At 40.2% G+C, this 16435-nt stretch overlaps 1 protein-coding gene across 2 annotated transcripts in view; it reads right to left on the reverse strand.

The window, feature by feature from the left end:
* The window catches only part of AASS (aminoadipate-semialdehyde synthase), a 64384-nt gene extending 52302 nt beyond the window's left edge, over positions 1-12082 (reverse strand). Inside the window, exons 1-3 of one of the 2 annotated variants that reach the window (XM_002919017.4) lie at positions 11945-12082; positions 4846-5070; positions 971-1147 (exon numbers count right to left, since the gene is read on the reverse strand). In XM_002919017.4, coding sequence (XP_002919063.1) covers positions 971-1147; positions 4846-5055 — 387 coding nt within the window. In that variant the 5' untranslated portion in view covers positions 5056-5070; positions 11945-12082. Of the gene's footprint in view, positions 1-970; positions 1148-4175; positions 4261-4845; positions 5071-11944 lie in introns of those variants that run through there. The other variant, XM_019799435.2, reaches the window with a different exon arrangement.
* Positions 12083-16435: the final 4353 nt, after the last annotated feature.

Raw genomic sequence — 16435 nt, forward strand, 5'->3', positions numbered from 1 at the left:
CCCCAATATTATTCACACGGCATTCTGAATAAGCACTTTAAAGTACAACTGACACTAACCCTCCACTCAGCCAGACCCACGGGACTTTGCACTACTATGCTCTCTGCTTGGACGACTCTTTCCCGATGGATATGACTTGATCCTTCACATTACTTCAGATTTTTGCTCAATGCCAAATTTGCAGTGAGGTTCTCCCTGATCATCCCATTTAAGCTACAGTCACCACCCACAGTGCCCAGATCCCCCTTTTCTTTCTGTATCATATTTATCTTCATCACACATATCTCTAAGTGACAGATGAGATACCTTATTTTTTATCATGTCTCCTCCCACTACAACGTAAGCTCTGTGAAGACAGTTACTGTATTGCCATTGCAGTGAAGAGGGTCAAACACATTGCAAGCATTCAGTAAATATTTGTTGAACGAATACTCTGTATTTTAAACAGCTGAGAGTTTTTGTATAGTACTTATATCTCAAAAAATTATTTCTTCCTTCATGAGTGTTAATAAATGTAAAAATAATTTCCAGCCCAGTTCTGGCACTACAGAGCTGTGCAACATCAGTCAAGTCACTTCACCTCTCTGGGCTCCAACTAAAAAATGAGGGAGGTGGATTATATGATCCCTGAGGCTCTATTTAGCTCTAAATTCTACTTGGTAATATCTGACCATTTGACCTTATAAAGAGCTAATCGTTTGGGGGAACACTTCTATCATTTTTTTCCATTTCAGTACAAAAGAAATGAAACATTTGGTTTCTCTTATTACAAATTCCAAACTTGGATAGCAGAGCCCGAGGAGCAGCAGAACTATTCAAGCACTAATTCATAGATCACCTCTCCTACTGAGGTGAATAACATGATGTATTTCCTAGATGTTGAAAGAAAACTAAAACTCCACCTGACATTTAAAAGTAGAAAGAAATGTTGTTTCTATCTTAACATTTACGATTACTGGCCACTAATTACCTGTCTCAGAATCTCATCCAGCAAGCCCATATTGGCCTCCTGGGCCTTTATTGTGTGGGAGAAGAATGCATAAGTCTTCTTAGACATTAATTTTTCCTCTGGGGGTCTTTTAACTCCCAAAATTAGACAAGCTTCAGAAATGTCCTCCTGAAGAATGCCACCAGCTTTGACATATTCCTGCGAATGCAATTTTGGTTAAAAGTTACTTCCCTAATTTGTTGTATTCTTAATTTCTTTAATAAATAAGTGTAGCAAATAAGGGCACAATCTTTGGAAGGCATAAAATCTGTATGGATTAGAACAAATAATAGAATAACTACTTCTAATATTTTTACTTTCTGGCTAAAGATCAATTTAACAAGTTTGACCTTTATAGCAAAAAAAATTAGAAAATTCACCACCTACTCCTATTTAAGAGCAGTTAATAGTTTGATCATAACCACTAGCACATATGATTTAAAAATATTTGCAAAACGTGTATTTTGTATCGACAACGTACTGAAATGCTAAATGCAAAACAGTAATTTATTACTCAGGTCTATTTTTAAAAGAAAGACATATATCGGCAATAGTTACTTTTCTTTTTCCTTTTTTTCCTTTTTTTCTTGGTTCAATTAGTATTTATTACTGCCCCACTCCATCCAGTGGATTGTGCTAGAGATGAGATGATAAGACACACTAAAAAGGCAGATAACATTCCTCCCATAAAGGAGCTCACAAAACACAGTAAAAAGAAGTCAGAAGCACAATAAATGAGGTCAAATTCAAAAGAATCATGAACAGCAGAATGTAAGTGACACATTAGTTTAATGGATATTGAGATAATTCCTGGGTGAGATTATCAAGGAAATATGAAACTTTAAAGTACTCTAAAAGGCTAGGTAGCATTTAGAGAAATGGAGATAGGAAATGCGAGGTGGTAATATCAGTAAAAAGTATTGAAGAAATATATACAAATATGGAGGCAGGAAAGTAAGGAGATGTTTAGGGCATAATGGATAAATCAGTTTGGAAAAGTTGACTATTACCATGGTGAATATGATCTTTATTGGATAAAAAATAAAAATCATCATTAACATTTATTAATAAATTAGTACTTGCTCTACTGAGCTCTTTTCAGGAATTATCTCATTTAATTTTCCTAAAACTCCCATGGGTAGGTACAATTATTACAGCCATTTTATCAATGGGAAACCTGAGGCTTACACATTTAACTGAGATTGAACTGCTAGTACATGGAGACAATAGAAGTCATTTCATATTTCTAAATAAAGGGTTAGCATGATCTAGGTAGAATTAAAAGAGCATCGAAAGTGGCAGTCAAATAAAACGAAGTTGAATCTAGTTAGCAATCTACCTTAAAGGAAACTATAGATGGACAGACACAAGGATGAACATATGAGTCATATCTGGTTTCTTTGAAAGCAATCTATTTGCCTATTTATAGTAGACTGCTTAAATAAATCACAAATCATGGAGTAATTATGACAGAGTAATTAAAACACAGCCATTAAACAGAATGAAGCAGATCTCCATGAACAGACGAGTGAGTTCCAGAGTATGTCATTGACTAAACAAGCAAGATACAATAGAGTATGTATAGTTTACAACCTTCTATGTAAGACTAAGGGGGAACTAAGAATACACACACACACACACACACACGTTCATTTTTACAGAAAGAAATATAGGAAAAATATAGATCAGAAACTAATGATGATAGTAACCTATGGAGTGGGTGGGGACAAGATGCAGGGGATTAAAAAAAGAGGAAGACTTCTCTGGATAACATCATTTTACATAGTTTTAATCACTGATTTTAAAAATATAATTAAATCAAAAAGGATTTTAAAGCAACCTTTAAAATATGTAGAAAAAAACAGATCATTCCAACTGCGTATCACATTGACAATGTAACTACACAGAATAATTCAAATAACTTGAATACAACCATCTGAATATTCTTTGTGAGATATATTCTAAAAGCAGAAAAACTTTTTTTTATTCAAAAAATATTAAACCCCATTTAATAGTTTATTTTTTTATTGAGGTATAATTGACATACAACATTATATAGTTTCACACAGACAACATAATAATCAATATTTGTATGTATTGCAAAATGATCATCACAATATATCTAGTTAACATCCGTCACCATGCATAGTTACATAAGAACTTTTAAGATCTACTCTCTTAGCATTTACAGGTTTATTGTTAGTTATAATAATAATACCGTGATTCCAAAACTATTTTATGTATAATATAGAATAAAGCAAAAAACATGCATTAATATTATAAAGAATTAAAATTTTCACTGCTGGAGAACACAAGTGCAAATATAAAATTTTGAAGGTAAGAAAAACCTGCAATGTTAAAAATTTTAATTGGAAATATCAGTACTGATTCATGATTAAATAATATTAAATAATATATATATATATATGTGTGTAATCTCTGTGTTTCTTAGCTCTGTTCATTAAAAGTGCTAAAAGCAACAATATCCCGGTAAAAATAAGCACACCTAACACCAGATATCAGATCTTAGTTTCTACATACTAAAAAAAATCAGGGCTTCCTGAAGAGATAGATGTCTAATCCCAGGTGTGGGGCAAGAAAAGCACAAGGTAAGCCTAAAACCATTTGTTGCTGCAGGAAACGAGAAAGCTGAAAGATAAAGTGCTCCAAAGGACACAGGAGCACCCTTAAAGGAACCCTCTATCTCAAATTTGGGATAATTGGGACATTTAAAAAAATGGTTAATAGATTATCATACAAATTAAATGAAAAAGGCCCAGGCATCCATAATGATACTCAAAAGAGCATGCGAGAAAAGAGCAACTAAGGGAAATCTCTTTTCTATAGAAGAAAATCAGTAAGTAAACTTAGAAAAGTGATAAAATCAGAAAATCATCACTTTGCAAGCTTCCATGTAAAAAAATGATTCAGGCAAAGATTATCAACGTAAGCTAACATCTTTAGCAAAAGGTAGTTGAGAAACACACAGAAGATTCACAGGTCTCAAAACATCACGTCACAGATAACTCAGTAATTACAAAGGGAAAAAGGTGCTTAGACAATGGAGAAATCTGGTGGCAACTACCTCAGCCAAGTGACCACAAATTCCTAAGCTTAGGACAACCTGATATTTTGTGTCTCTGATGTGATACAGTAGGAAGAACACACACCACCTGAATTTACTCACCAGGATAAAACCCAGACTAATAACACCCAGAGGCAGACCATTCTACAAGTCAACTAGTCTGGACTCCTCAAGAAGAGTCAATGTCCTAGGAACAAACAAATCAAAAGGGTGTCCTGTTCTAGATTAAAAGAACTAAAAAGACATAACAATAAATGCAATGAACCTTAATTAAGACTCAATTAAAATGAAAGGCCATAAAGACATTTGTGAGAACGGGGAATGTGAAATGGGCTATGTGAGATCATATTATGGAATTACTAATTTTTTAGGTGTGATGGTTATGCAAGAGAATGATTTATTCCTAGGAAATACAGCAGTGTCTTATTGGCCTTAGTCTCCCTAGTCCCAGAACCAGGGTTGCACATGGGGACAATGACTAAAGGACATTACCTCCTTCTAAAGGCAATCCCTCCATCCCTCAGCTGGAGAAAGCATGGAATAGGGTGAAAATAATACTTAATTGACTAAATTCTGGAGTCAAGTAAAAATTCTAACTAGAAATCTCGTAAAATCAAAAGAAAGGAATATTGTCATGGGGTGTTTAAGTGACATTGGCAATCATTTTGTTTTTACTCAGATGCTCCTTGATTTCATACACATTTTATTTTTACTCAGAAGCTCCTTGATTTTCATTTTATTCCCACATATTTAAAAAATTAGAAATATTTACCTTGTCATGAATGGCCCGCCGATTGGAAGGCTGTATTAGGACTTTGTATCCCAGGTTGGTGATCCCTTTGATGTGCCGGGGAGCCAGAGGCGCCCTCCTCTCCCAGGCATTCACATCCTCCCGTCTCAGGGCCATCACCGGTTTGTGGTGAAGCCCATTGGAGAAGCTGAGCTCCAGCCTGCCCAGTTTGGTCCTTTGTACTCGCAGCATCTTAAAACCTGGTGACTGTAAAGACATCATAAGAGAACAGAACAACAAAAGGCAGGAGGGCTCACAGATTAGTTCTGGTCTCCTGAGAAATCTGCTGTAAAATCCAACCAACTCAGACGTAACAGATACAAGATAGAGAAAAGGGGAGGGAAACCTTGGATAATATAAAGTGCTCCTTTACCCAACAAACCCAAATTTCCACTAGTGAGGTTATTTATTTCCAAAATAAAAAAAAAGGACTGAGCAAATTATAGGACACTAGCCAGTATCTGCCAAGTGGAAAGAGTTTTTTAAATATATGTTTCATCACACATGTATTCAGCACAAAAGTTTTAAGCACGTTAACCTACAATGCAAATACAGGAAGATAATCTGTCGATTTTGATGGCATAAAAGTTGGAATCCTTTAATTGTGTGCAGGATTCTTGACAACCCAGCTCCAACCTCTTTTCGAGGTTCATCTCTGACCATTCCCTAAACTGTGCTACTCAAAGTGTGTTTGGCAGCCTGCTGGTAGTCAGTGACCTGCCTTTTACTGGTCCTGGATGAGCTATGCACAGAAATAGAAATTAAGCGCTTGGAAACCTTTATATCACATGACCATTTTTCTAGTAATTCATGGTTACTGAATTTTATAAAAGTATTGGTCCCGGCAGACTGGAAATTTAAGAAACCAAAACAAACATGCTCCTCATGACAGGTGTTAAAAGTCTCAGAAGCACTGTCCTAACCCTCCCTGACCCTTGTGTTGCTATAACCATGCTGTTCCCCTTTTCAGGGTTTCCTCTGCATACCACTTCCTCCTGCTATCATATTAAACCCAGACCTGTCTCAACCAGTTTTCTAACTGCTGTTCCAGATTGCATAATTCCACTCATTTATTCAATCAAGAAATGTTTACAAGAGGCTTACTATGTGCCAGCACAGAGTAAATTTTATATAGATTTTTTAAATGTTTTTTTATTATATTATGTTAGTCACCATACGGTACATCCCTGGTTTTTGATGTAAAGTTCGATGATTCACATATAGATTTTTAAAGCATAAAAATCAAACAACACTCTGTCCTTCTTCAAATGGTTGCATACACTTGGAAGTCAAATGTCGATTCAGACGATAGCCTGCTGAATCATTTCGATGTTAAACCTTCGTTTTTTATGTTTAAGGTTGGCATCAAAATATAAGGACTAAATGATTTCACTCTTTCTAGAAACTTCCTACCAAGCACTGCTAACATACATCAAAATTCTTAGGAAACACATTTATGTTACTCAGACTGAAATCTCTAAATCAGACCCAATTTACAGATGGAGAAATTTTGTCTAAACAGTGGCACGTCCAAGTGCATTTCCTGGGAGCAACTACTTGCCAGTTGAAATAGAAAATTATCGGTCAACTCATACACAACAGACTAAAGGAACAAAGCTAACAGCAAGGTGATGAGCTAAGAAGGCTTTAAAAAGAAGAGGGACTGTAAGAAAAACGATGCACACAGCTAGTGAACACGCTGATGAAAGCAGCTCAGGCTAACTTTTACTTGGGCCAAAATACCTAGAAGCAATATTTTAGTAAAACACTGCTATATACTCTAACTAATTTTTGGTTTATTTATACAGTTTTGTTTTTAAAATTCTTCTCTTTTTTGAGAGAGAGAGAGCATGTGTGAGCAGTGGGGAGGGGCAGAGGGAGAGAAAGAATGCCAAGCAGGCTCCACACTCAGCACGGAGCTCAACACAGGGCTTTATCTCACTACCTGAGATCATGACCTAAGCAGAAATCAAGAGTCAGACGCTCAACCAAATGCACCACCCACACGCCCCTATACAGTGTTGTTTTTAAAAGAGATTTTATTTATTTTTTAGATTTTATTTATTTGACAGAGATAGAGACAGCCAGCGAGAGAGGGAACACAAGCAGGGGGAGTGGGAGAGGAAGAAGCAGGCTCATAGCAGAGGAGCCTGATGTGGGGCTCGATCCCACAACGCCGGGATCACGCCCTGAGCCGAAGGCAGACGCTTAACCGCTGTGCCACCCAGGCGCCCCTAAAAGAGATTTTATTAGGCCCCAACTCAAGCCCAAGTCCATAACACTTATTCTCCCCCAAACCAAAGGAAAAATTGCAACAATCCCTTAGGACTTAAATCCCTATAGTTCTTAAATAAAACCAATTACAAAGACAAGTGAGATTTTTGAACACACACATGAGCCTAGTGTGGTTCTTCCGGAACCACAGGGCTCTATTTCACATACCATAGGCGACCAAGTGACCCTGCATCCTCTATTCTTAGTGCCAATTTTCCAACTTTTGGAGCCAATATGAGGGAACACGTTCAGATATTTTAGTGTCTCTCCTCAGCCCAAACTTGATTTATAAGCACAGTCTCAACTCAGTGACCATCCGTCCTCTTCCTCCCTTAGTCTGGGGTAAGGGACATGGTGTGGAAGGAGACACACACACACACACACACATATATGTATAGTACACACATATGTATTTGCAAAGGCAGACTTTCTTTTTTTTAAGATTTTATTTATTCATTTGAGAGAGAGAGAGAGAGAAAGCACAAGCAGGAGGAGAGGCAGACTCCCTGCTGAGCTGGCAGCCCAATACAGGGCTCGATCCCAGGACCCTGAGATCATGACCTGAGCCAAAGCAGACTTTTAACCATCTGAGCCACCCAGGCTCCCCGCAAAGGCAGACTTTCTATGGAGACTAGAAAAGAAGCGTAGCAGGGAGTGATCCCTCTGAAGTTTCTTTGGGAAGCTGCTTTCACTTTCACTTTCTGCAGGGAATTCTCAAATCATAATTCTAACTTTGTTTTTAAATAAACATATCAATAGTTACCATTGATTTGACATTATATGCCAAACACTATGCTGAACACTTCCCAGACATTATTTCATTTCCTCCTTCAAAAATCTTAATAAGTAGATACTATTATTATCTTCATTTTACAGGTGAAAACACTGAACCGGAATCTGCCTAGAGCTGCTGCTTCTAAGCAGAAGCAGGATTCCTAGGTTAATATTTAACACTCAGGATTTTCTCTTCGCCAAAGCCTGCACCCACACCATGTAGATCTGGTGTATGTTACTACTGCCAGCTCATTTCAGGATAAATTAGATTCATATGGCATCAACTTTAATAGAGTAAGTGATCAGTTCTCTCCCCAGCACGGGGTGCTTCTATCGATCCCTCTCCTATATGCCACTGAAAATCATTCCTGAGTCACTGCCAAGGTAAATTCTAGGTTTCTGGGTGCTTAGAACAAGAGATTTAATTATAGCAGGTATTACTGTGTTAGTAATTGCTTGAACTTCGAAATTTGGTCTCAACATGGAACTTTCCAGGCCCACAATTCATTTCATTCTAAGGTCATCAAGAAATGCTCACTGTTGCAGATTTCTTGCAGCACTGAGGATTTCTTAATTGCTCTTCGATAGGGAACGGCAGGTGTCTGGTATTTCATGGAAATGCCCAGGTGGGCTGTTTTGGATTTCCCTGTCCCGAATTTTGTGGACTTTTCCAAGAATATAAGGAAGTAAACGTGAGGTACATTTCTGCAATGCTTTCAGTGAAACAAAGCAGGAAGACCCCTGGCTTACCTACCGGCTCTAGTGAGATCACTTGACAGTCCTCATGACAGCCTGTAGGGTGAGCAAGGAGGATGTGGGAAAGCAAGAAAAGGAGATGAGGAAACAAAGAAAGAGGGAGAATAAGGAAGAGGAACAGGAGAAGAGGAATAAAGGGTAGAAAGAGAAGTGTCACATAGTCAGCAGAGGGAAAGAAGACCCTTCCCCAGACAATTTCTAAACAGTCTTTGCACAGACATGCACTGAGATAGGAGGACAATGAGAGGATGGACTTAGCAATAGAGCATACTCTATGATACCACCGTACCTCTTTTTCCGTCTTTCAATGGAAAGGTTCTTCTAATTTACAAATTATCTATCTTTGCAATGTATACATGAGAATGGGGCAGAGGAAGGACATCCTTAAATGTTCTTGGTATTTTCTAACCTTTTCAAGAGAAGTGAAAAGGAAAATGGTCATTAGAAATAAAGATGAAACATAGATACAGCAAGCCTAGAATCCCATACACTCCCCACCATTTTCTTTCAATTACTATGAAATAAACCATGATCACTGATTATATCACCATCCTAAATCACATGAAGGAGCCAAAGAAGATTTTGTGAGAGGTATTCATAAAAGATCATATCTAAGGAAAACTACCTTCAAGAGCAGAGGACCATAGCTCCACGGCCATGAGTCTCAGCCTACACTACATATTTGGTTTCCAGACCATAATAACCCTGGAGAGGCCCCGAAGGGTTCCAAATTAATAGAACACCTGGTGGTGGCCTAGAACTAATCCAAACACTTCCCAACCCCAAGGCTTGCTAGAACAAGGCTTGGGCAAGCAACAACACCATCCTCCAGACTTTCACTTCCTGTTGCATAGGTACAGTCTCTAAACGCTTCCATGTTAAACTCCTTATAAAACAGTTAACCATATGTTAAAAAACAAACAAAAAACAGTAGACTTGGGGCAGGGGGAATCTACTAATATTAATTAATCTGGTCTAAGAATATTCATGTTTTCAAGCAGCTACTCAAAGTCATCCAAAGATCTAAGACCCATGACTCTTCCGGTCTTTAGCCCACAAATTTAGTATCATTGAGATGGAATGCAAAGTTAGTTTTAAATTGGACTCTAATCCAAAGTGTTTATGTGCTTGTCAGACTCTTTGCTAAACTATAAATGCTTGCTCTGTGACCTTAGTACATAACTCGACCTGTTTGTGCCTCATCTGCAGAATGGATTCATAGTAGTAACTACCTCTCAGGGCTCCTGGGAAGTTTATCTAAGCTAATCTGCATAAAGTACGAAGTACTATCTTGCATGCCATTAATGCTCAATAAATGTCAAGAACAGAAGAAGGCCCCAAGCCTGCCTACTCCTCAAAGGTGAGCACAACACCATAACTAACAGAAAACACTACCTTCCCTTCCTCTTTGTCGCACTGTAGTAAGGCCTTCGCAGGGGCTCCATATTGATGCCGCCTCCCTCATTTCATTTGTCAAGGAAAACAAAATGGAGCCCAGTAAGCCCTCTCCTCAACTTCACCCCCTCAGGCATATAGCTTACCATTGATGCTATATTTCATTAAATTTATGACACTTTTTTTCACATTTTAGCATCTCTGAAATAGGGATGTATTTTATAGTCGATGGCATCTTAGATTTAATGAAAACATTAATAATGTTGTTATTTCCCATGCCAAATGTACAGTTTCTTAATTCCATAGAATTTTTTTGTGATCTCACCAGGAAATTTGCCACTGTTTGCAATGTTATTTCTATGAGACAATTAGTAAAAGAATATTGGGAAAAATGAAAACTTTTCTGTTAAAGGGGCACTGCATACATACCAAAGATCACTTCCAAAATCCTGAACTATTAAGGTCTGTTAGGGCTTAAAAGCTCGGGAGGGGGAGAGGAGGGCGGGTAGGAGGGTTCCACCACAAATAAATCAAAATGAAGTTCTGATAATGCTGTCACCAATAACAAGTGAGATTGAAAACAAATATTATTTTCTGGAGAGTGGGAAAGTCACTAAGAAAAGTTGGCCTAAATCTTTGTCCTCCTAACTCACTTTGCAGAATGGCCACAAGTTTACACTGCCAGAAGGTCATATACCCCTAGATTCACTCATCTATTGGGAAAAAAGGGGAGGGGAGCACAAGCGGCAAAATATACACGCACAGACATATAGGCATCCACGCAAAGTGCTACTGGTGACTTTTTGTTTTTACCATAAAGTATGTGAAAGCTACCGCCTAAGTAAACGATCCTTCAGTCCCATGAGCAGCTACATCGGCATAATTACAGCTACGCCTTACCCGCATTCTGATAAACGATGACCCACAATATCAAAAAATGTTCACCTTTGTTCAGGTTACTGAACGGTCTCTCTCCCTTCTTTCCTTCCTCTCCCCAGGCCCCACACCACTCCCACTCCCCTAAAATCAGTGTCTGGAAAGCACATCACTTCTGGAAATTGTCAGGGCATTTAGCCCAACTCAATCAAGCAGGTTAGGCAATGAACTGTGTCTGCTTGCGCCCCTTCCCCGCATTAAGTGCTCACACCGACCACAGCCACGCAGCCCCAGCAGGGTCTCAGGAGTTCAGGAGTCGCTGACATTCAGGGTGCCCAAATTTCTTACACCTTCTTGGCCCGTTAGTGTGTAGCCAAGGAGCAGCAGTTTGCCGTGGGGGGGGGGGGGATCTCAAAGAGAATGGCCAGCCCAAGATGGTCAGGGCAAGGAGTTTGTGATCAGAGTTTGGCTTAGCAGGCCAGAGCTGGAAAGGTCGACCGGCAACCGCGCACAGTGAAAGCTGGGATTAAGGAAGAGGACTGCCCCCGAAAATCTCCATCAACCACACTCCGCAGCCAGCCAACCTAAACAAATGTACAGTCCGAGAATTAACAGGGTGTCCGTTCTGCAGCTCCCACACCTATCCTTTACTCCCCAGCAACCTCCCCCTCTCCAAAAAGAAAGAGAGAGAGAGAGAGAGAGAGCGAAGAAAAGAAATTTTAATTGCCATCCCTTCCCTTTGCTATTCAAAAATTCCAGAAGAGCGCAGACAGCCCTCCCTCGCCGCAAGGGAAACGCTCGCAAGGGAGGCCCAAAAGCTCGCCGTCCGGGCAACGGCTTGGGGTACCGCGAAGTCTCCGAGAGGCCCGCGGCGCAGAGCGTAGGAGGCAGAGCTCGCCCGCCGCTCCCGCAGGACAGTCGGCGCCTCGCCGGCGATCTCCAAGCGCATCTCGCCTGCTGAGCCCACCGCGCGTCGATTCAGCCCCCTCCAGGCGGCCCTCCTCACCTTGTCCCCTCTGAGGTGCCGACCGGTCCTGCCGCCTCCGAGCTCCTGGGTCCGGATAGGGTAGGTTCCGAATTCCCAGCAGAAATGGGGATGGGGGCCGGAGGGAGGAGGTGTTTGCTCAACTTCGGAGGACGTCCTGCCGCCTCCTCCCGCAGCCAATCAGCGGCCGCCCTGAGGGAACAACCTTCTCCTCCGCCAATCGACGGCGCTGCCAGGTGCTAGGTCATGCCCTGCCCCTGCTCCTCCCTGAAAATCCTTCTGCCTTCTAGATCTCTGACCTGCGTGCGTCCTTAGGGGGGGCATCACGTCCTCCCAGGACAGTTATTGACCAAGTTTGTAACTGTCCATGGCAGAGGACAGGCGGAGACGCAGAAGGACGAAAACAGTCCGGGCATTATACACTGATAGATGTGTGTATCTCCTGGAAAAAAGTTGCGAGCTCATGTGTATTACATTTGTTTAGCGATACACATTTTTCAAAGCATTTCACAGCTTCATAAAAAGCCCATGAAGCCAGATGACCGTTCTTAGAACAGTTTTAGAGTCCAACAAACTGAGACTAGGAAATTAAGTGTAGTGTATCCACATCCAGTGAATATTAAGAATCTATGTGTATATGGCAAAGTCTACTATTCTTAAAAAGTCTAAAGTGGCCCTATAGGAACAGGGGGAAATGCACTTCATAAAGACTAGCCTGAGCACTAGAGGCTGAAGAAATGCCAGATGCCCATCTGTGGTCCTTCTAGGGAGTCAATGGCCAAAGAGTAATTGTCCTTATTCTTATAACTTTCTCCAACACAGACTTTTCTCATATCTATCACAGATGTGTTTAACCACGTAACTCTTGTGTCAATAATCTAGAGCCTAGAACATTCTTATAAACTCTACTCATTCTCCAAGTCCAGAGAAAATAAAAATCTTTTAAATCTTTTTTTAAACTGAGACCGTCCTCTGTATCTCTAGCTTCACATATCCAAAATCATATTCCTAGTCACTCCTCTAAAGCCTTCCCTTGGTGCTGGGTTTCCCAGCTCCATTCTTGATATCACTAGCTTCCTAACCACCACTGAGCCAAGCCTGAAACACCAAATTTGCTTCAGTTCTTCCTCCATCTGTCAACCTTACCCCTGGTGTTGACTCTGTCCTTTAAAATCCCTCTCCTACTCTCTCCCCCAAACACCTTTTATGCACTACCTGGGTCATTTTCCCTGAAGTACACAACTCTGATCATCTTATTAGCCTGAGCAATAAGCCGCTGGGACTATCCACTATTTGTAGACCATTGCCCCAAGACCTTCACACAACACGTGAGTTGCTTCAAGATGTGGCCAAAATCAGCCATCTCAGCTTTATTTCTATAGTAGAACCAGCCTTAAACTGACACTGAAACACAGTTTGTGCTTTTCTGTATCCCTAAGGATTAGGAGCCTGAATCAGAATCCTAACTTTTCCCCCTCAAGCTGTAAATCATGGGGAAGTTAATTCATTTTCAAAAAAAGCCTAGGTTCCCTTATCTGTAGATAGAATAATAATAGGAACTAGTCACAGGGTCATTATGAGAATAAAAAAAGCTGATGCCCAAAGTGCTCTGCCAAGTGTCTAAAGAAACTGACAATTATTCTTTCTCTCCCCCAGTATCTCATGCGGTCCACTTTTCTGTAAGTCTCATTTACAAAAATGTCCACCCCTCCCAAACTAATCCATCCTTTAGGGTTCCACTCAAATGCCACTTCATCAGTGAAGCTGTCCCTGAATACAAAGCAGATACAATCTCTCCCTTCTCTGTGTCTGCCTCTCTTGTTGTACTTACCACAGTCTTCCTTATACAACAGCCATTTGTATCTAGCTCATCTCCATCCCTCACCTGCCGTCATCATCAGCTCATAAAAACGTTAATAAAAGCAACTATGTGTGTGTGTGTGTGTGTGTGTGTATCCTTACTCATTTTTTCCCCATTGCTTCTAACACAATACTATGCATGTGATAGATCAGTCAAAGTCTCAGAAGGAAACAGATGGCACAACCCAATTGAGTAAGCTAGGAGACATGAAAGGAGTAAGTGTGTGCAGCAATAAAGGAAGGCAACAAAAAGATGCTGCCCCCTCCCCCGCGCCCGCCAGGGACTAGCAATAGCAAGAAGTAACTGCAGGCTTTAATGTGGCCAGGTAAGAGATGGAACTCAGAAGGAGCTCTAGCTGTGGTGTAGCTAAAGCTATATGGGGAGTGCCACTTGATAGTGGTGGCTTTTAGCAGGCAAGGAGCTGCCTAAGGAACAAAAAACTCCACCCAGAGGGAGCTACCTAAGGCAGAAGTCAATAAACTTTCTGTAAAGGGCCGGAAAGGTCTCTATCACAATACCCAACTCTGTCATTTGGAGTGTAAAAGCAGCCATAGACAATACTTAAATGGACAGGTGTGGCCGTGTGCCAATAAAACTTTATTTATAATTAACAAATTGCAGGGCAGATATGGACCAGGGGTCATAGGTTATAGCCTAAGGTATGAATAACCTCCTTTCATTCTCCTACCCTCCCATCTCCTGCTGGTGCTGTCTACAAATTGAACACAAGAAAAGCCAGAGGGTTGGTGCAGTCCATAAATGTTAGTCTCTCAGGGACAGAGCAAGTAGAGAAGGGGGCAGAAATTCTAGAACATTCAAAGGAGAATATTCAGCACAAAAGGTGCTCAGCAAATGCTTGTTGAAATTAATGAATCATATGACTGGTTACTTTGAATTACTCTGCAAATGGTTGAACATTCATGGGAAAACTATCAAAATTGCTTCCCTGAATGGACAAATTTGGGAAAGGGCCTGGGATGATGGTGACTCCACAAAGGGCCCATGAGGCTCAGTCAGCTTCTCTCCTGCTTTACTTTGAAGCCCAATCCACTTCTGACCTGCCCTCACCTTGAAGAAATATTAACCTGGCCCCAAATCCCTCCTGTGTGAATTCTAAATTGCTGTTCAAATGCTTATGGTGTTCAGGAATTTTGCAAAATATGTGAATGAGAAATACTGTTCCTTAAAATAGGGAATTCAAATGTTTTTCATCATAGTGATATTTGTTGTAATAAATGTGACAGTTCTCAGAAAGGGAGGGGCAACAGATGAGATTAAAAACAAGGCTTGGATATATATAGCCCAAGTCAGCTCCCACAGTCAACCCCTCAGACACCTTCAATATGGGAGACTCCTTCCACCCATGTGGGGTGCTAGGTTGACACTCCTAAATTAGAAAGTTGATTTGGGGCCACTCAAGCTGCCTCTCTTTCTTCCACCTTCTTTGGCTTTCTCTCTTCCCTAATTGTTCCTTCCTTTGGTTCTGTCCTTCCTGAGAGACGATGAAGGTAGTTAGGCATCTGAACACTGCAGTGAGCTGGACCTAGACTTAATCCCTCCTTTTCCACTCACTAACAAGCCATTTTGTCTCTTCATTTTCCTTGTCAGGACAGTGGTAAATATAATAGAGTCCTCAAAAAGATTAAGTGAAGCATGTTCTCAATATATGTGAGCTATTACTGGTGCTTACTATTTTATTCTGTCTTATCATCTCCTCCCCCCCATCTTTTTGTGTTCAGAACCCACTCTCAATCTTAAGTGAACTTTGCCATAAAGAGAAAACAGATGGATATTTGGAAGGAGGAGGTGGGAGCAATCTAGCACGCTACTAAGTTTGTTCTATTTATTTCTCAAAACTTCATATTTCTTACATGAACAGCAATTTTTATTATATCACTATAATCTTCCCACCCTAATAAATTATCCTATTATAAAGACAAGTTTCTTGTAGACAGAAAGTGCAAAATCAAATGTACAAAGTTTTAAAAAATAGTTTAGGAAGGCAAAGTTTCTAAATGACAATTACTATCATTGCCTCCCGAGTTATTTTAGGAATGAAACATACCTTCTTTATCTTCAAGTCATTTAAAACTCTGATCAGGTAAGGCAAGAGCAAGAACCACCCACAGATAAATTGTAATTCCTGTAATAGTAAGCACAGGTTCTGGAGGGAGATAGTGATGTCCCGGGGGACTGTTCCCCTCCCACCCTTTTATAAGAAAGCAGAGAAATCTAATTCCTAGTTTCCCTCCTCCACCATTAGCAGTCCTTAACAAGCATTCCTGGAGAAAATAAAATTCAAGAAAATTCAAAGCTCCTTGGCAGTTCCAGCATCAACCTTTACTAGTTTCTAATGTTTCACAAAGTCCTCAGGGGTCCTGGCATCCCGTGAGAGTTAAGTGTGTGTAGGTGTACCTCAGTGGGTGAGTTTGCTGCCCATCATTGCCTGCTTAGTAACTGTTATTAGAAATCTACTAGGACTTGCAAGTTTTCAGTTACATATCATTGTATTTTATAAATTGGTTGAGAATTATAAGTTATGATAATATAAGCAAATTTGGGGAATGCAAATTTTGGAGTACATCTCCCTGACAAATGATGGATCTAATAAATTCCAATCAAGGAGGAAAACCCACTGCTTTTCCTCTCAG

Source organism: Ailuropoda melanoleuca, chromosome 1, assembly GCF_002007445.2.
Source record: "Ailuropoda melanoleuca isolate Jingjing chromosome 1, ASM200744v2, whole genome shotgun sequence".
Taxonomy (NCBI): Eukaryota; Metazoa; Chordata; class Mammalia; order Carnivora; family Ursidae; genus Ailuropoda; species Ailuropoda melanoleuca.